This window comes from Macrobrachium rosenbergii, chromosome 27 (assembly GCF_040412425.1).
Source record: "Macrobrachium rosenbergii isolate ZJJX-2024 chromosome 27, ASM4041242v1, whole genome shotgun sequence".
In the NCBI taxonomy this organism is placed as follows: domain Eukaryota; kingdom Metazoa; phylum Arthropoda; class Malacostraca; order Decapoda; family Palaemonidae; genus Macrobrachium; species Macrobrachium rosenbergii.
The window spans coordinates 36,404,038-36,424,769 of record NC_089767.1 but is presented as its reverse complement, the minus strand read 5'-3'; the positions used below and the strand labels follow the sequence as shown (position 1 = coordinate 36,424,769).

At 36.1% G+C, this 20,732-nt stretch overlaps 1 protein-coding gene across 1 annotated transcript; it reads left to right on the top strand.

Annotated features, from left to right (window-relative positions):
* Positions 1-183: 183 nt before the first annotated feature.
* Positions 184-20,144, top strand: LOC136853638 (glutamate receptor-like). Its single transcript, XM_067129461.1, has 13 exons — positions 184-318; positions 11,001-11,086; positions 11,322-11,427; positions 12,071-12,247; positions 12,672-12,759; positions 13,347-13,498; positions 14,094-14,236; positions 14,444-14,531; positions 15,837-15,966; positions 16,374-16,551; positions 17,389-17,488; positions 18,686-18,815; positions 19,851-20,144. Exons 2-13 carry the CDS (start codon positions 11,032-11,034, stop codon positions 19,941-19,943), a joined length of 1,440 nt encoding a protein of 479 aa, XP_066985562.1. The 5' UTR covers positions 184-318; positions 11,001-11,031; the 3' UTR covers positions 19,944-20,144.
* Positions 20,145-20,732: the final 588 nt, after the last annotated feature.

The window sequence follows — 20,732 nt, the reverse complement described above, 5'->3', positions numbered from 1 at the left end:
GGTCTATATTGCCCCAAGACATTTCTTTCAGTCAGTGTTCCGGTAGCGTAACTAACGCCTCCGTGACGTCACTAGTCTCAGTGTTGACTATAACTACAAACTTCCGAGTCCTTGCAAATGGACGTTACCTGGGAAAGGGACCTCTGTTATTTATGTTCAGTGTTCTGGAAGTTCGTGAGTGATGCCGTGTTGTGTTTTAAATGTGCTTTTACAATATTGTTTCCGGATTTGAACAATCGTAGTTTAATCCTAAGCTGGCTGTGGAACAAATTAATATTTAAAAAGTACAATTATTTTTGTCATGACCATGTTACTGAGGTAGGTAGTAATTTTAAGTATTTTAAGAAAAACTACATACTAAATACAATATAGCTTTCACTGAAAGATATTTTTTAGCAAAGGGAGCATTTAAGTGTTCTTTTCTTATGGTATATCTTCGTCTAGGTAGCCACGATATCGTTAATCATACGTATGTACATGTACACATGCATATGTATGTAGGCTACAGTAACTATGTAAGAAGCCGTGACTCGTGTCTTTTGAGCAGTTCGTAAATTAGTATACATTGTAAAAGGGAACCTTTTGATTCAGTATGAAGCGGATAACAAATCGTCAACGTCTGTTTAAACCACTCGGATTTTAATTTAGGTCTGCGATAGCAGTTAAATATGGGCGTAAAGTGACATTAATTACATCATGTATTATTGAAGCATCTTTTCAAGTCACAGTTAAATAATAAAACACTGTTTGACCACTGCATATATATATATATATATATATATATATATATATATATATATATATATATATATATATATATATATATATATATAATACATGACTAATAAGTAGGCAAATGTACTGATGAATATGAAAATTTTTAACTCACTAAGAAACATTACCAAATAATCTCGCCGAACCTTTTCATAACTCGAGTTGCCTCAGACACACACAAAGTGTAATTATATTTCATTAGAGCTAATCCTCTCGAGTGGTAGTACTGTTGCTAATTTTATGAATTTTTACGGAGGTTAATCCTCTTGTTGTTTCTACTGCTACATTGTAAAATATGTAACTGCCTTTGTCACAGTGGATGTAAACATGGTGGAGTTGTTTGTTGTAGCTGAATTTCTGTGATGACTTCATAAGACTAGTTTTGTACATTTACAGATTTTTAGGACATCTTGGCCATTCCACTTTGCTCTTGACCTACTGTTCTGTATTAAATATACTTATATCAGTTAACTTAGGTTTTGGTCGCAGGTTACTGCAAATAAACAGTAAAAGAGCAAGGCGGCTTAGGCCTACGCCGTTGGTTTCGAAAATGAAAAGCAAAACAAAAGACAGGCTAGGGTTTATGTGGTATTCTAGGCTTAGTATCTCTTAGAAAAATCAATGTGGAATTCTGTTTTACTAGACTGATATCTCACTAGAATGTCATTTTAGCTAAACGATTTGTTGTTGTCAGGTTAGCAGTGAGGTACGATAATTCAGATATGTCCCTTTCAAGTAAGTTTTACTGTGAGCATGGATGAATCGGGGTGAAAAAAATTCTTTACATCAATTCGAATTACGGTAGGAATGAGAATAGACTAGGAAAATAGAAATTTAACCGGAGTAGCTGGTAATTTTTTGGAAAATTAAGAAGGAAAGGTGGCACTTTCAATAATTTTCATTCGTCTTGGTCACTGAGCAGGATCCTAGTGTGAATGAGTTCTCTCAAGAGATGATACACGAGGTTGTTGAAATTATAGGAGCCCCAAAAGTAGTCCCATCACTTAACGGTATTAGTCTAACTTAGTGGTTTTCTTTATCTGTATTATGTGATGGCTTTTGGTCGTCGTTCAAAACAGATACTTAGCTAAATATTGCACCAATTACAAAGAAAACAAACACTTATTAGGGTGATGTCGGTAGTAATTTTCAACAATTTGCTCGACTGGGTTTCAAGTTACTTTGTATGAGACTAAGATGTGTGCAACGTACGCCAGTAGTTTACGTAGGCAGATGGTACACTGTTTCTACTATGCTCCGTTTCAGTGTCGTGTAAAACCTCCTAGTACTTGAGTAGGCCTAAAGCGTTCTATGTCGATTTTAAAGAAGATGCCATCATGTAAAACTAGATTTGCCTGGGTATTCATAAGAGTGAGCGTACAAGTAGGCCTATGTACTGTAAGCTGCATTAATCCTTCTTTAATTATCGTAACATTTCGCAATTTTAATCACGAGAGCATTACTTTCGTATGACGTACGCAACCAAATTCAAGTTTAGCAAAGCTTAGTCGATAAGTGAAGCCAAAAATAAAGATATTGACGGTGTTCCGAAGTAGGGTCTGGCCATGTTTTGTAGAAGAGAATATTTAAAATAACTGAATCTTTAAGCCTAGTCGATATGAGAAGCCGGAAGTAAAGATATTTATGGTGTTTTAAAGTAGGTTCTGGCCGTGTTTTGTAGAAGATATTTAAATAAGATATTTAAAATAACTGACACTTTCCTCGTAACCGCTCTTTCTCTGACAGCCGCATGGGAGCTTTTGAAGCTCCAAGACAGCTGTGGGGTAAGATGATTTCGTAAATGGTATCCATACACACAAGTTTATTGAAATGATGAAAAAAAGAGTTCTATGTGTACATATATAATATTTATAAATATATTTAGGTATTTGTTCTTGCATATGTATGTGTATATATATATATATATATATATATATATATATATATATATATATATATATATATAATCCTTAATATGTATATACATACTCATACATACACGTGCACGTATGAATTATATATATATCGAGATGTTTAATATATTATAAATATGCATGTGCACATCCGTTTACACAAATTATATATATACAATATATATATATATATATATATATATATATATATATATATATATATATATATATATGTATGTAATATGTATGTATGTATGTATGTATGTATGTATATATATGTATATGTATATATGATACAGTAAATATATATATATATATATATATATATATATATATATATATATATATATATATATATACATATATATATGTATGTATATATATAATATCATATATATGATATATACATTTATATATGTATATATATATAAATATATGTATATATATATATAAATATATATATATATATATATAATGTGTGTTTGTTTTGAGTAGGTGTGCGAGTGTTTGTGTATATATAAAAAGACCCTTTTGTCCCCTACTAAATAAAAAAATAATGATGCAATGAGAGACATTACTGATTTCTGAACCCATTAAAAATCTGAAGATTGATGACGATTTTTAATCTTCCTGTACAAAATTATATACGAGCTTAAAAAACAGTTTATAAGTTATATATGATTAATGAGAGTACACTAAAGTTAGAAATATAAAGTAATAACAAAATGAAACATTTGTCTAATCTGACAAATAAGAGAAAATAGCGAATGAATAAAATTTTATAAGTAAACACACTGAAATTTAAAATTAAAATAAAAAAAATTGTACATATAATAAAATACGAAGACAATTACTAAATTATGTGAATGAAAGAGATGGCATTAGAAGAATAGAGATAATAAAAATAGGAATAAAGTAGATTAATAATGAATAATGTGAAGGATATCCAGTAAGTGAATAAAAAATTTAAAATCAATAATAATGAATCAAGTTGATAATATAACTTACATAATGGGAATGCAATTAAATGAATCAGTTTATTTAAATTTTATTGATAGAACAAAAACCTATGGATAAACAGTAATATTTAAGAGGAGATTGTGAACCCAAGAGTCAATAAATTTGATGACTTCTGTATGGAATTGTCAACCTCTAGAACTTCTTGGTTCCCTCTGTGTTCCCAGAGGCCTATTGCACTCCTTATAAAAAAATAAACAATTCTCAATCATATGATTTATCAGTCTAGCCTTGCTACCTTTCTTCTCTTTTCCTCCTCTTACCACCTCTTCTCTTGCTCTGCTCTTTCCTCATCTTCTCCTCCTCCTCCTCCTCCTCTTCCTCCTACTCCTCATGCTCACCTCGTGCGATGCACTGCAGGCAATACTTAAGGTTCTTTGTAGCGTGCCTTCGGCCCCTAGCTGCAGCCCCTTTCGTTTCTTTTACTGTACCTCCTTTCATATTCTCCTTCTTCCATCATACTTTCCACCCTCTCCTAACAATTGATTTATAGAGCAGCTGGGAGGTTTTCCTCCTGTTACACCTTTCAAACCTTTTACTGTCAATTTCCGTTTCAGCGCTGAATGACCTCAAAGGTCCCAGTTCTTGGCCTTTGGCCTAGATTCTATATTCAATTCAGTTCATTTCCTTCTCATCCTCCTCTTGTTTCTTCTTCTTCTTCTTCTTCTTCTTCTTCTTCTTCTTCTCAGGCTCTCTTTGGGTGCCCAGTGTGGTTTCTGCTGGGAGATTTCCACCTCTCTCTCTCTCTCTCTCTCTCTCTCTCTCTCCTCTCTCTCTCTCTCTCTCTCTCTCTCTCTCTCTCTCCCTGGGCACTTCCTTTAACCTAGATAGTGAGTGGGCAAGCCAGCCCAACTCGGTGCCGGTCCCAGGCCCGAATAAACAAGCAGGGAAGGAGTCTGCTCAACGTCTGACGCCACCAGTTATGAAGTGGTAAGGTGCTCTTGGGGTTACGCCTCTGTTAACGAAACCCAGGCTTTAGTTTCTGTAAAAGAAAAGCATTGTTCGGCTTTGTCTGTCCGTCAGCACTTTATTCTGTCGGCGCTTTTTCTGTCCACCCTCAGATCTTAAAAACTACTGAGGCTAGAGGGCTGCAAATTGGTATGTTGATCATCCACCCTCCAATCATCAAAAATACCACACTGCAGCCCTCTAGCCTCAGTACTTTTGATTTTATTGAAGGTTAAATTTACCCATGATCGTGCTTCTGGCAACGATGTGGGATAGGCCACCACCGGGCAGTGGTTGAAGTTTCGTGGGCCGAGGCTCATACAGCATTATACCCAGACCACCCAAAAGATAGATCTATTTTCGGTGGTCTTGATTATACGCTGTAGCGGCTGTACAGAAAACTCGATTGCGCCGAAGAAACTTCGGCGCATTTTTTACTTGTTTTACTGTTTATTTTTCTCCTGTTTAATTGTAAGAGACTCCTTTTATCTAGTTTTCGCTCATATCTTGTTCGTATACCATTTTCTTTTTTTAGCTTAATGCGCTGATGAAATGGAGAATCTAGCTTACTTTCTTAATAACTGATTAAAATTATGAATCTAACAATCTTTCTTCTTTAACTGATTAACCTGCGAAATGGAGAATTCAGCCTAATCTGGTTTTCAACTGAGTAAGTTAATAAAAAAAATGGGAAAACACACACACATTTATATATATATGTGTGTGTGTGTGATATATATATATATATATATATATATATATATATATATATATATATATATATATATATATATATATATATATATATGTGTGTGTGTGTGTGTGTGTGTGTGTGTGTAAAAGAATTTGTCTCATACGCCGTGTCATTTTTTATATTCCCAGATATTAAGGCGCAAACTCCGTTCAATATCTAGTTCACCACACCTAGAGAATAACTAAACCCAAGGAGAATAATTGCAACTGGCAAGTGCTTCATCGTCATTGTTTCTAAACGAAGCTCTTATAAGTTATAATTGCCCTCGAGTGACTTATAAGTTATAATTGCCCTTGGGTGTAAGTTATCCCCGAGGTGTAGTGAACTGGATATGACACGATATTTGTGGCTTAATGTTGTTTAATATATATATATATATATATATATATATATATATATATATATATATATATATATATATATATATATATAACATTTATATATATGTATATATATATGTGTTTATACAGTTATATATATATATATATATATATATATATATATATATATATATATATATATATATATATATATATATATATATATATATATATATATATATATGGAAATGAACACATGAAAACGTGTTTCATAGAAATAAAATTCTAACTCACCACGGGACGGAATCCTGCCTTTCGAGTGATATATAAAGAAAACGAACATTATCAACTATGCATTAACAATACAACGAAGTCAAGAACTCCATTGTATGAGTGACAATAAAAATAATAAATATGCAAGCCGGAAGAGGCAGCTATTACGACACGTTAAAAATGTATCGATGATGCAATTCGTCAATGATCGAGAGGGTGTGTTAGGCCGTGAAACAATAAATAAAAAAGTTTGATCAAGAGGTAGGCTGTTTCTTGGCAAAAGGTGCGCTTGGCTTTGTGTGATAGACACGTAGAGGCAATTCATTGACGCTAAACATTTTGGCAATGGGAGAGAGATTCTACCTGTGGGTTTTACCTGTTGATTCGTCCCCCTTTCATTCATTTTACTATACCGCTATTCACATTCTCTTTCTTCCATCTTGCTATCCACCCTCTCCTAATAATTATTTCGTAGTGCAACTGCGAGGTTTTCCTCCTGTTACGCCTTTCAAACCTACCTACTCTCATTTTCTTTTCCAGCGCTGAATGACCTTATAGGTCCCAGTGCTTGGCCTTTGGCCTAAACTCTATATTCCATTCCATTCCTGTTGATTGGGTCAATCCCTCCACCCCCACCACTCCACCCCCGGTCAGGTATTACCTCGTCGAGGCCCTCCCTCGGGTGGACTTGGATGCTATTATTTGCTGCAGTTATTGAAAGCAGTAATGTTAGGAGAGAGAGAGAGAGAGAGAGAGAGAGAGGATGGAAGGTAGGTAGGTAAGGCTTGTCGAATGCCTTTCTGGCATGAGATTTGAAGTGGTTATTTTAGGTCTCATTATATTCTTGAATCTCCTCGCATCAGTTATGAGAGAGAGAGAGAGAGAGAGAGAGAGAGAGAGAGAGAGAGAGAGAGAACTAATCAATCTCCATCCGCCTACAACATGAGAACAAAACAAACTAAGGCGGGCAAATATGGTGAAAATTTAGGCCCACCTGCACCGTAGTTCTATAAGTCCATTCGTCCGGCCCTTTCCTCTTACTCTAGGCCTATGGGTGTCTCGTTACGCATTGACAAATAAGGCCATGAAAACCGATACAATTAACGTTTATCGATACATTGATTTTTATAAAGTTTGGGTAATGGATTTCTTTAGAGAACAATATTGTTCTTTATGGGGCAAAATTAATGGGAAAAAAATATAGTTGATGTCCACGCGGGTAACAAGAATTCTCTTACATAGAAATCCGAGATAAAACCTCCTTCAACCCTTTTTTTTTTAATTTAATCTTTTAAGATGCACGCTATTTGATAATCAAAGGACTGTTTATGATTTGAAATTACTTCGCGTCGAAGCACCTCTTTATTACATTAATTAACGTTACCAAGGTGCAATTAGGCCAGCCACTGTACAGTTGCTTAGACCAGCTTTATCTTCACTGCGATTGGGACCAGGTATCTTGTTACGGATGTAGTTTCATCAGCCACTTTTCGTGTGAAAATAGAATCAGGCGTGATTTTGAATTGGTGCACACTGTATACTTGAGTCAAAACAAACGACAGTCGCGGCAGACTTACGTAATGTAACCTCGAGTGCAAACTCCCATCTTGCCAGCTAAGCATAAAAATATGGGAACTCCTGTGTTAATACCTTGACCATTTATTACCGTTTATATTTAACATATTCGAACAAATCTCATAAATTTGAAGTTTTAGTTACAAATCTATCAAGGACTTTACTTACAGAATAATTTATTCAGCACCTGTAACAATTCAAGTTATGGATAGATAATGCGATCCAGTCACAAACAATATTACCAAGACCAAACCACTAAGCCTGAAGCATCTAAGTTGACTTCTAGTCTCATAAGTGAAATTCTGCACGTTCGTTAGTCTTTAATACCCTCAGGAGAATTTCAAAACTGACAATCGACTCATCAATTTAACAGATGCATCCACACTAACATTAAATATTCAAAACTGACTATTAACTCGTCAATTTAACGTGATGAATCCATACTAACTTTTAAACGCTGAGCTTCCCACAGCACCGAGCTCCCAGAGTATAGTCTACATCTCACTCGAGAAGACTCGGCTCTATTGATAGAACCCATTCCAGGAATATCTCCATATCTCCATCACAACCTCCCCTCCCGCTAACGGTGTTTCCTCCCCTCCCTTCCCCCTCCTCTTTATCACCTCGCCCAATCCCTAATACTCTGTTGCCCTCAGCTATAAATACCTCGACTCCTCCCCCCACAACCCCGTCCCACCGCCGCCTTTGTGCTGTTCGTATTATTTACAGCTGGGTTCATTAGGTTGCTGAATTTTTCCCCTTTTTGTTTATGTTCCAAAAAGATCGATGTTGTTCTGAAAGATCGAGACTGTTTTGTTTATATATATATATATATATATATATATATATATATATATATATATATATATATATATATATATATATATATATTGTATTTATATATGTATGCACATACTAGCTAACCAACCCGGCGCTGCCTGGAAAAAATCCGAATAACAACCTAGGGGTATCCCCGTTAAAACTTTGAATAACAGTCTACGAGCAGTGGGAGGACAGAGGGTAGGGTGAGGGGGGAGGGGAGGAAATAAGGTAGAAGGAAGGGGAAAGGGGAAAGAAGTGAGAAGATAGAGGAGGATGGGAAACGGAGAAAGGGAGGGGAGGGGAAATGTAGGGGAAGCGGAAGAGGAAGGTGGAGGGGAGGGGGATGGGAGGGTGAATGGGAGGGGAGGGTGAAGGGAAGATAAAGGGAGGGGAAGAAGTTACGTTCCTCTATTATTAGAAAAGAATAAACGACATCACTGAACAAAGACAATAAATAAGAAATCTTATACTTCTATCATTCGTGCTCGGTGTGTCTGTGTATTTGTGTGTGTGTAGGGGAGGGGCGAAGGTCTTTCTCCCTTTCAACAGTAGACGGACCTTTTATCAATTACGTGAAATTCACTGCACAACAATTCTAAGGAGATTCGTTCTAGATATGATGATATGAATATATATAATATACAGTATATATATATATATATATATATATATATATATATATATATATATATATATATATATATATATATATATATAGATAGATAGATAGATAGACAGATAGATAGAGAGAGAGAGAGAGAGAGAGAGAGAGAGAGAGAGAGACAGAGAGAGAGAGAGAGAGAGAGAGAGAGCCTAGTATGCTCAAAAGTCCTGATTTGAAATTTATCTGAGGAACAATGTTTGTATGGCTCCTTTCTCTCATGGCTACCACCGAACGCATCGACATTTAGCGACAGTAACAGATGCTAGATATAGTCTGCTCTTATTAGCAAGGCAAATACTGAAGTCCCTGAAGGAATAAAATCTGAAAAAAGAAATCTTAACAGTAATTGTTAAACTCTCAAACCGTAAGTCGGACAAAGCCTTTATTTTTTTTTTTTTTATTCTTAGCTTTTTTTGTGTGTCGGAACCTTTTCAGAAGCCTGCACCATCTCAGTCCAAAACATGAATAAAAGACGAGAAAAAACTCAGGCACCGAACACCTGCTCGTCTCGTAGTCTTAACGTCAAGAAGAATTCACATTTTTCTTTCCTTTCTTGACTTTTTAGAAAGAAAAGTGGATAAAAGTGATAGAGAATTGTTAGCGGTAGCGAACGTCGAGATAAAAAACGAAAAAATGCGGGTAGCAATTGCTGCTCAAACTGCCTCCATCTGCACTATAAGTACAGAGTCTGACAGATTGCGCCTGTGCTGTTGAAGGTTAGAACCCTCTCCTTTACATGGAGTTAGTAGGGATCCAGTTGTCATTGGAAGGGGTTACGGTTTAGTTGTGCATCTTGAAGTCAGCACATCTTGCGATCGTTTCTCCTTTTGCCTAAATATTTGAATCACCTTCAAGTCTTCTGTAACAAATGTAGCATCATTCCTTTATCTTGTATAGAGAGAAATGGCTCATTAGAAATGATAACTTCTACATTCGTTACTGAGTAGACTTTCGCCAGATTTCCATCAGTCTTAGCTCAGTTTTTCTGCAAAGAAAATATTCTCCTTCTGATCCCAAACCATCTGAAAAAACACCAATGTCCATTTTGTTACCTTAGCTCACGTTCTTACCATTTGGTCTTACAGTGTCTTATTACTACATCATATTTCTTACCACTTCATTCATTCTTATATCCTTCACTTCATTATCACCTCTCCTCTGGTTCCATTCTTCAGTTATCCATAAAACATTCATGTTTCCATTCCCCTGTCTTGCGTTGACACTCAGGAACTTGCTGATGTTAGCTGTCATTTTTTTAAACTTCCACCTTGAGTCGACACTGTCTTTCGCCATTTGCTGCGACTTCTCTTCCAGATCACCCCTTCCAGCATTATTATCTTCTAAATTCCTTCTTACATGATTATCTTCTATTAAATTTCCTCTTGCGTTATTAACTTGTATATTCTTTCTTCCATTCTTATATTCTAAATTCCTTCCTAAATTCTTATCTTCTAAATTCGTTCTTATATTCTTATCTTCTAAATCCCTTCTTACATTCTCATCTTCTAAATTCATTCTTACATTCTTATCTTCTAAACTCCTTCTTACATTCTTATCTTCTAAATTCCTTACACTCTTATCTTCTAAATTCCTTCTTACATTCTTATCTTCTAAACTCCTTACATTCTTATCTTCTAAACTCCTTCTTACATTCTTATCTTCTAAAACATTCTTGTCTTCTAAACTCCTTACATTCTTATCTTCTAAATTCCTTCTTACATTCTTATCTTCTAAATTCCCTCTTACATTCTTATTCTTATTTTCTAAACTCCTTCTTACATTCTTATCTTCTAAATTCCTTCTTACATTCTTGTCTTCTAAACTCCTTACATTCTTATCTTCTAAATTCCTTCTTACATTCTTATCTTCTAAATTCCCTCTTACATTCTTATTTTCTAAACTCCTTCTTACATTCTTATCTTCTAAACTCCTTCTTACAGAAAACAGAAGAAGGAGTCTCGACCCTAACCCATGGATTACACATCGTGGTTTATCAGTATATCCTTTCTCTTCGTACATCTGATTGGTAAGAGTCTTCATCGTTTTCCCAATATAATTTTAATGATCCAGGAACATTTTAGCATAAACGAATACCACATGACAACAGCTGATCTAAGATAAGGTGCCAAAGTGAACCTGGATTAAAATGATTCGTGTCAAAGGTTTTGCTCTCGGAAAGATGACATTGTACAGTGACATCCAGGTTGCCTTTGGTTCCAGTATTACCCTACAGTATATTTTCCAATCCTTTTTTTCCCCAGGGGCTTCGAACGCCACTGGGGCAAGTCCACGGGCGGTGGCTGTTAAATATGACTGGAAGGCACCTGCGTGGGATGCTGTCAATAGCCATCGTTCTATGCAGTTTAGGTAAGTTGGGTTTTTATCGTGATATATCTGACTGTGGGAAGATGTCTGTTAGTTTTGACCAACCAGAATATTTTTCAGACCCAGGATAAATCGCTACGCTATAAGAAATTCTCTATAAGTAAATCTTGATCAACTGCTAAGTCTTCCGTACCTAGAAAGGAAGCCCATTAACTATAGGCTCCGTAAAGGTACAGTGCCGTCAGTGTACCTCACACGGTGCACTGTAGGCATCACTAAAGTTTCTTTGTAGCGTCCCTTCGGCCCCTAGTTGCAACCCCTTCCACTCCTTTTACTACACCTCCGTTCATCTTCTCTCTCCTCCATCTTACTTTCCACCCTCTCCTAACAATTGTTTCACATTGCAACCTCAAAAGGTTTTCCTCCTGTTACACCTTTAAAACCTCCTTTACTCTGAATTTCAATCTCAGCGCTGATTGACCTCATAGGTCCCAGAGCTTGGCCTTAGGCCCAAATTTTATACTCCAGTTTTTTATTATTAGCTAAAAGAAATTGTCTTAGGCCAGATTAAATGTTTTTGCCTAAAAGATCAATTTCCCGATTAAGAATGCAATGGGTGGCCTATGATAAAATGCTGAACGTAGGGACCACCAAATTCCTAAATTATTCTTTCTTATTTTGACAGCTTCCCAAGGGCGCCTCACTTCCGAGTCGCCGCGGAAGAGTGGCCGCCCCACGTCTACATCAGAACCGACATCGAGGAAGGCTCTAAGGGCAGGTCTCCTCAGGTCATGGGCAAAACGGTCATCACAGGGCCGATGGGAAAACTCATGGACGAACTTGCTCACGCCATGAATTTCACGTGAGAGAAACTCTCTCTCTCTCTCTCTCTCTCTCTCTCTCTCTCTCTCTCTCTCTCTCTCTCTCTCTCTCTCTCTCTCTCCCTATATAAATATCTATCTATCTATCTGTCTATCTATCTATCTATCTATCTATCTATCTATCTATCTATATATATATATATATATGTGTGTGTGTGTATATATATATGTGTGTGTATGTATATATATATATATATATATATATATATATATATATATATATATATATATATATATATATATATATATATATACAGATAGAGAGAGAGAGAGAGAGAGAGAGAGAGAGAGAGAGAGAGAGAGAGAGAGAGAGATTTAATGTTAACTAAAAAATATGAAGAAAGAGCAAATGTTATTACAAAAAGATCCTTAAATTTACAGATAAAAAACTCTCTGAAATTCCAGGTACAGTGTGGTCCAGGGCGACGGATACTGGGGAGCCCCCCAGGGAAACGGGTCCTGGAACGGCATGATTGGGACGGTTCTCAGAGGGGTAAAAAGACACCACCTTCTGTTTTGACACTCGCCCCGAAATTCGGACCTTTTAAAATTCGGCCCTTTTGTAATTCGACCTTTTAACAATTCGGGCCTTTTACAGTTCGGTCCTTTTACAATTTGGCCCTTTTACAATTCGACCCTTTTACAGTTCGGTCCTGTTTAAAATTCGGTCCTTTTAAAATTCGGCCATTTTAGAATTAGGCCTTTTTAGAATTCGGACCTTTTACAATTCGGTCCTTTTACAATTCGGTCCTTTTATAAGTCGACCCTTTAACAATTAAGCCCTTTGACAATTCGGTCCGTTTACAATTTGGTCCTTTTAAAATTCGGCCCTTTTAAAATTCGACCCTTTAACAATTCGGCCCTTTTAAAATTCGACCCTTTAACAATTCGGCCCTTTTACAATTCGGTCCGTTTACAATTTGGTCCTTTTAAAATTCGGCCCTTATATAATTCGGTTCTTTTACAATTTGGCCCGAATAAATAATAATAATAATAATAATAATAATAATAATAATAATAATAATAATAATAATAATAATAATAATAATAATAATAATAATGGCAATTTTCCTTCTGCAGGAGGCTGACATAGGTCTAGGCCCTTTCGGAATGTCCTACACCAGGAGCCAAGTGGTCGACTTCACCATCCCTGTGTTCATCGAGATGCTGCACGTGATTGTACAGCGCCCTCTGCCCATGCCAGACCCCTGGGGCTTTGTGGCACCCTTTACGTGAGCTGCCCACTTCATTCATTCATTTATTTATTTATTTATTTATTCATTTGTCAATTTTTTAATTTATTCATTCATTCATTCAATTTTTACTTATTCGTTCTTTTATTCATTTACTTTTTTATTTCTTTATTGACTTGTTCATTCATGCAGTCATTTTTTTTATATTTTTTTTGTAAATTTATTTTTTATTCATTCATCCACTCAATCACTTATTTATTTATTTATTTATTTATTTATTTATTTATTTATTTATTTATTTATTCATTCGTTCATTCATTTTATTAATTAATTTATTAATTAATTTATTTATGCATTTATTTATTTTTTTATTCATTTATTTGTTCATTCATTCATTTCATTATTATTATTATTATTATTATTATTATTATTATTATTATTATTATTATTATTATTATTATTATTATTATTATTATTATTATCAAATCCAAAAGAAGAAATCGTACTGGAATCGTATTTTCCCAGCGGTTGATGTTTCGTGATAATCTGCACATTTTTATTCTCCAAATTATTATTATTATTATTATTATTATTATTATTATTATTATTATTATTATTATTATTATTATTCCAGGTGGTTCATCTGGGTGGGTCTGCTCGTTGCGATGGTAGCGATAATGATTATCAGCTTTGCCATCACGAACATTCTGGGCTTCGGCGGCCCACGAAGCTTGTGGAAGCATTTCTGGGCAACTTACAGCGTTGCATTTTCTCAAAGTATGAAAAAACACGAATATCGTGCACTTTTTTATGAGAAAATATCATGAAATGTAGATGAAATACTTTAAAAAAAACACCCGCATTCTGCACTCTTTTCATGAGAGAATGTCATCCAGTGTTGGTGAGATAAAAACAATAATATTACGCATGCGCAGACACGTATCTTTGAGTGACGCTTCTTAATTATCAAAATACTCATCACAGCTTTCCCATGGAAGCCTAACGGCTTGGCCCTGCAGATGACCTGTTTTATTTGGGCGATCGTCATTTTCATCGTTACGCGGAGCTACAGGTAAAGTGATAATAACTTTTACTTTCACCCTCAAAGTAGAATAAAATTAACGAAAATCTTATCAGGAATGCCCCGTTAGGAGAGTAACGCCATCGTTCCACCTCTCACGGTGCAATACAGGTATTGCTTAAGGTTCCTTGAGGCGTCCCTTCGGCCCTTAGCTGCAACACTTTCAGTGACGTCGCTATGGGGGCGCCAGGGATGCCCCCCAAGTCAGATGCTTGCCCCCCCCCCCCCCCCGTTGAAATTCCCTTTGTAGCTAAACTTTAACCCATACGGTATTTGATGTATATGCTATAGCAAGAGTAGAAAATTGATTGAAAATTGAGCTCTATAATTTCAAGTACAGGTTTACTAATTGCTAATACTATTATTTTCCTTCATTCACATTGATATATATACATTCGAAAATAGTATATTTTACTAATTACAAAATTGGTACATTAGTTTTGTGTCATTTTCTTTGGCCCGCCCAAAAATATCTTGGCCCCACCTACGGGCCACCCTGATGGAATGCCAGCTACGCCACTGAACCCCTTGCATTCCTTTTACTATACCTCCGTTCAAATTCTCATTCCTCCACCTTACTTTCCTCAACCCTCTCCTAACAACTGTTTCAACTTGATTCTCAGGGCTGAATGACCTCATAGGTCTCAGCGATTGGCTTTTGGCCTGAATTTTTTATGATCCAATTTATATTCCTGATAAGGAGTAGCTAGTTTATACACCTATACAGAGGACTCATCAGCAACACGTTAAACCACTTACGCAGCAGGTAATTAATAAAAAGATAAATTTCTGTTGAAATCTATGATTCTTTACCTTATAGCAAAAATTTTCTTTCCAGAAGGAGTTCTTTACCCTTCGTTCTTGCAGAAAGTATTTACGTAAATATGAAGGTGAAATATCACGAGTATTTACGTAAAATTTAACGTAAAATGTCATAATAAAGTGAAGACTTCCCGTAAAGGGCTAGTGCCGTCAGCGCACCTCATGCGATGCACTGTAGGCATTACTTAAGGTTCTTTGCAGCTTGCCTTCGGCCCGTAGCTGCAACCCTTTTCGTTCCTTTTACTGTACCTCCTTTCATATTCTCTTTCTTCCATCTTACTTTTCACCCTCTCCTAACAATTGTTTCACAGTGCAACTGCGAGGTTTTCCTCCTGTTACACCTTTCAAACCTTTTACTGTCAATTTTCGTTTCAGCGTTGATTGACCTCTTAGGTCCCAGTGCTTGGCCTTTGGCCCAAATTCTTTATTCAATTCAGTTCTATAACGTGAAGACTGTCTTTTGTTTTTCGACAGCGGTGCGCTGACGTCACTTCTAGCAGTCAAGAATGTCCCGGTGAAATACGATTCTCTGAGAGACGTTCTTGATGACAAGACTTTAAATATCTTGATGGAAGGATCTACGGCGCTCACCGCTCACTTGCAGGTAAACTTTCTCTCTCTCTCTCTCTCTCTCTCTCTCTCTCTCTCTCTCTCTCTCTCTCTCTCTCTCGTAGAGGGTAGTGCCGTCAGCGCAGATCACGCGGCGCACTGCGAGCATTACTTAAGGTTCTTTGCAGCGTCCCTTCGGCCCCTTTCATTCCTTTTACTGTGCCCCCGTTTATTTTCTCTTTCTTATATCTTTCTTTCCACCCTCTCCTATTGTTGTTTCAGAGTGCAACTGCGGGGCTTTCCTCCTGTTACACCTTTTAAACCTCTTACTCTCGATTTTCCTTTCCTCGTAAGTCTCAGCGCTTGGCCTTTCGGCCTAAATTGTATATTCTATCTACCTTCATTTGATTTTCGCCCATTTTTCCAAAAAATAAACCCGAACACTTTCTCATCCACTCACAGACTGTGCAAAGCGGCATTTACTACGAACTAGCCAAAGCTAGTCTCACCCGAGCTAAATACGTGAAGGCGAGCGAGACTTACGGAGCCGCTTATTCCCTCATTCCCAAAGGCCACTACGCCATGTTGGTGGAGAACGTCGTCTGCCGCAAGATCTACTCAGATTATTTCAGTCTGACAGGTTACACATTCCCATAGGGAACTAGTGCCGTCAGTGTACCTCACGCAGCTCACTGTAGGCGTTACTTAAGGTTCTCTGCAAGCGTCCCTTCTGACCCTAGCTGCAACCACTTTCATTCCTTGTGCTGCATCTTCGGTCATATTCGCTTTCTTCCATCTTGCTTTCCACCCTTTCCTAACAGTTGTTTCGCAATGCAACTGCAAAAGGTTTTCCTCCTGTTACACCTTCCAAACCACCTTTCCTCTCAATTTCCCTTTCACTGCTGAATGACCTCAGAGGTCCCAATGCTTGGCCTTTGGCCTGAAATTTATACCCCAGTTCTAATACAGGTTACACTCTCTCGCAGACTTAGAAATTCAAGAAGCTTGTGAGTTACCTTCTAGATTTCACATTTGCACAGTTATGCGCATTGCACCACTCCATCACCTTTGCTTAGATTGCAGGCTTCATTTGAAGGTTGACAGGTAAGATTGGCAAGTAAGATCGCCTTAGAGCTTTGAGAAAAGGGGTTAAAGGAAGAACGAGAAAATGAGGTGAACAGATGACCTTAATATCTTAGAAGTAGAGACATTAAGGTAAAAAGGTGTGACGAGTGTTAATGTGCAGTTTATAGGACGTGCCTTCAGAATTTCTTCTTAATCTTGCATTTGGATCTCAGGCTTTGTAGTGACAAGCGTATCCGAACAGTGTGAAGAATTAAGAAGGCATTGTGCTTGTTACAATACACACACACACACATGTACACACACACACACATATATATATATATATATATATATATATATATATGTGTGTGTGTGTGTTTTGTTCCGAAGAGTTAAAAACTACGTTTTGCAGGTCGCTGTGACTTTTACATGTCAACGGGGAACTTCTGGCAACTTATTTATGCAATGATCGTCAGCAAAGGAAGCCCGCTGCGAGAGTTGATGAACGTAAGGTAAATCCCTAAATAAAAAAAAAATAAAAATAAAAAAAAACCAAGTTAGTCTTCCCTCCATTACGGAAGAAAGCTTATTTAATAAGAACCGAATACTGAATTAGAATATAGAAGTCAGTAGGTCGCATTCTACAGTAATAAACCTGTCTTTAGTTTTCTGTAAAACTATTGAGATGGCTATTTGTCTGTCCGTCCGCTCTTTTTCTGTCCGCCCTCAGATCTTAAAAATTACTGAGGCTAGAGGGCTGCAAATTGGTATGTTGATCATCCACCATCCAATCATCAAGCACACCAAATTTCAGCCTTCTAGCCTCAGTAGTTTTTATTTTAATTAAGGTTAGCCATGATAGTGAGTCAGGCGCCATTATAGGTGCCAGCAACACAGACCACCACCGGGCCGTGGCTGAAATTTTCATGGGTCGCGGCTGGGAATTTCATGGGCCGTGGTTGAGAGTTTCATACAGCATTATACACTGTATAGAAAACTCGATTGCGACGAACAAACTTCGGCGCATTTTTTACTTGTTTTTTATACTGCTGAAGATTTCTATTACAACTGAGGTTATCATTATGTTACTTTTTTCACGTAGGCCTATTTTCTTGTTTCGCTACTGAGGAAGTAAAATCTATAAAGGGATTTTATTTAAAAACGATCGAAAGGAAGATTTTACACCTTAACAAATCCTCTACAATTTTTTCTCATGTCCCATTTATATAAGAACAATTTAACGTTCAGATAGTTTTATACGCACCATCAATTACAAAAAACAAACAAACCATTCTTATACATAATCTGAAGTATATATAAAGTACTATTCATCTATATAAGTCCCCGTAGGGGGTAGTGCCAACAGTGTACCTCATGCTGTGCACTGTAGGCATTGCTTAAGGTTCTTTGCAGCTTGCCTTCGGCCCCTAGCTGCAACCCCTTTCGTTCCTTTTACTGTACCTCCTTTCATATTCTCTTTCTTCCGTCTTATTTTCCACCCTCTCCTAACAACTGATTCATAGTGCAACTGCTTTTAGGTTTTCTTCCTGTTACACCTTTCAGACCTTTTACTGTCAATTTCCGTTTCAGCGCTGAATGACCTCATAGGCCCCGGTGCTTGGCATTTCTTTGATTCAGATCTGAAGTACGTATGAAGCGTATTCATCTTCTAACATAATTGTGATGTACTTATTACTTATCTTTCACAGAATTCAGTCCATCACGGAGTCTGGGATCTACGAAAAGTGGGCAATTGACCAGATGCCCAACATGACCCACTGCCTCAAGATGCCCACCAAGGTCAAAGCACACGAACCATATAGTCTCTTGGATCTGTGGGTGAGTAGCAATATTGAGTCTAGTAATGATAATGGTAACAGTCTCATATATATATATATATAGTATATATATATATATATATATATATATATATATATATATATATACATATATATATATATATATATATATATATATATATATATATATATATATATACATAGTATATAACATACTTATATACATGTTTATATATAAATATGCATATATATACAGTATATATATATATATATATATATATATATATATATATATATATATATATATATATATATATATATATAAATAAATATATGAAACTAAGGTGTTGTGGTCTAATGTTTAAGATACTAATTTCACAAGCAAGAGGGCCTGGATGTGATTTCCAGGCTAGTTATAGCATTTTAAGCCCGTTCAGTAAAAATTACATCATGTTTTTGATAATCCAAGAAGCGAATAAGGTATATAACCAGCAGGTTAGTTATAGCAACACATCCAATAATGTATATAGACTCTACTGGTCACTCTTTACCAGATACATATGTAATTGTAATAGCCACATTCCCTCTTAACTCCTCGAATTCTTCACTATTTTGGATATGCTCGTCACTACAAAGCCTGAGATCCAAATGCAAGAACATGAAGTAATTCTGTTGTCCGTAGTAGGATTCGAACCAGCATCCAGAGTATCGGAACGAGGACATGTTGCCTTCTCGTGGTCAGGTCGGCAATGTGACTTTGTTATGATACTCTGGATGCGAGTTCGAACCCTTTTACAGGCACTGGAATTACGTCATATTCTTGCATTTGGATCCAAGGCTTTGAATTCTCAAGCGTTATTTTTTAATCTATAAAAGTACTTATCTTCGAAATAAATGTCCAGCAAAAGTTTCATTTTCAAACCAAGTTCGACAAGAGCACATCCAGTAATATTTGCTGCAAGCTGAAAGTGTAGAGAGTTCTGGAGCCACGCCCGCTAGAGTAGTAAAAGGTTAAATATCAAGTTTATTTATTTTCTAAAGATCGGTTCAAGAACCCTCCTTTTTCATATTCCAGGCCTTATTCATGCTTGTTGGAGGAGGCCTCGTTCTTGCTACCCTTGTCTTCGCTTGCGAGTTCCTGTCATCTTCTGCTGCTGGAAAGTTCTAATTACGGTTCTCTAACTTAGTAAAGCTGGCTTCATGTTTGCTTGAATTGCTTTCCTTGTAAGCAAATTTTACGGATAAGCATTTAAAGGATGCGTGGCAATTCGCTTTTTCACTTTCTTCAGAAAGTGGAGCCTTGGAATTCTCAAGCGTTATTTTTTAATCTATAAAAGTACTTATCTTCGAAATAAATGTCTCATGCAAATGAGTTTCATTTTCAAACCAACTTACGAAAGTTTTCAGTGGTTTTAGGAATTCACATTAATAGTCTCAGGCACCATGTCATGCAAATAAGTGATTTTACTTGTGAAAGCATGCACTTTCTTATGTGTATATATATATATATATATATATATATATATATATATATATATATATATATATATATATATATATATATATATATATTATATATATACATATACATATATATATATATATATATATATATATATATATATATATATATATATATATATACATATATATATATATGTATATATATATATATATATATATATATATATATATATATATATATATATATATGTATGTGTGTGTGTGTGTGTGTGTGTGTGTGTGTGTGTGCGTGTGTGTGTGTGTGGCGTGTGTATACATATATGGTTTTATGAAACACACACACACAAGAAATAACAGGATAAAATTTTGTTCATCGGTCTCTGAATTAAAACAAAGGAAGAGCTGGATAACCTAGACCTAACTGGAAGAGAACTGTGAAACGGGAGATTGGAGATGAGTGGGAATTTGTGGAGGTGAAAACACAAAAAAAAGA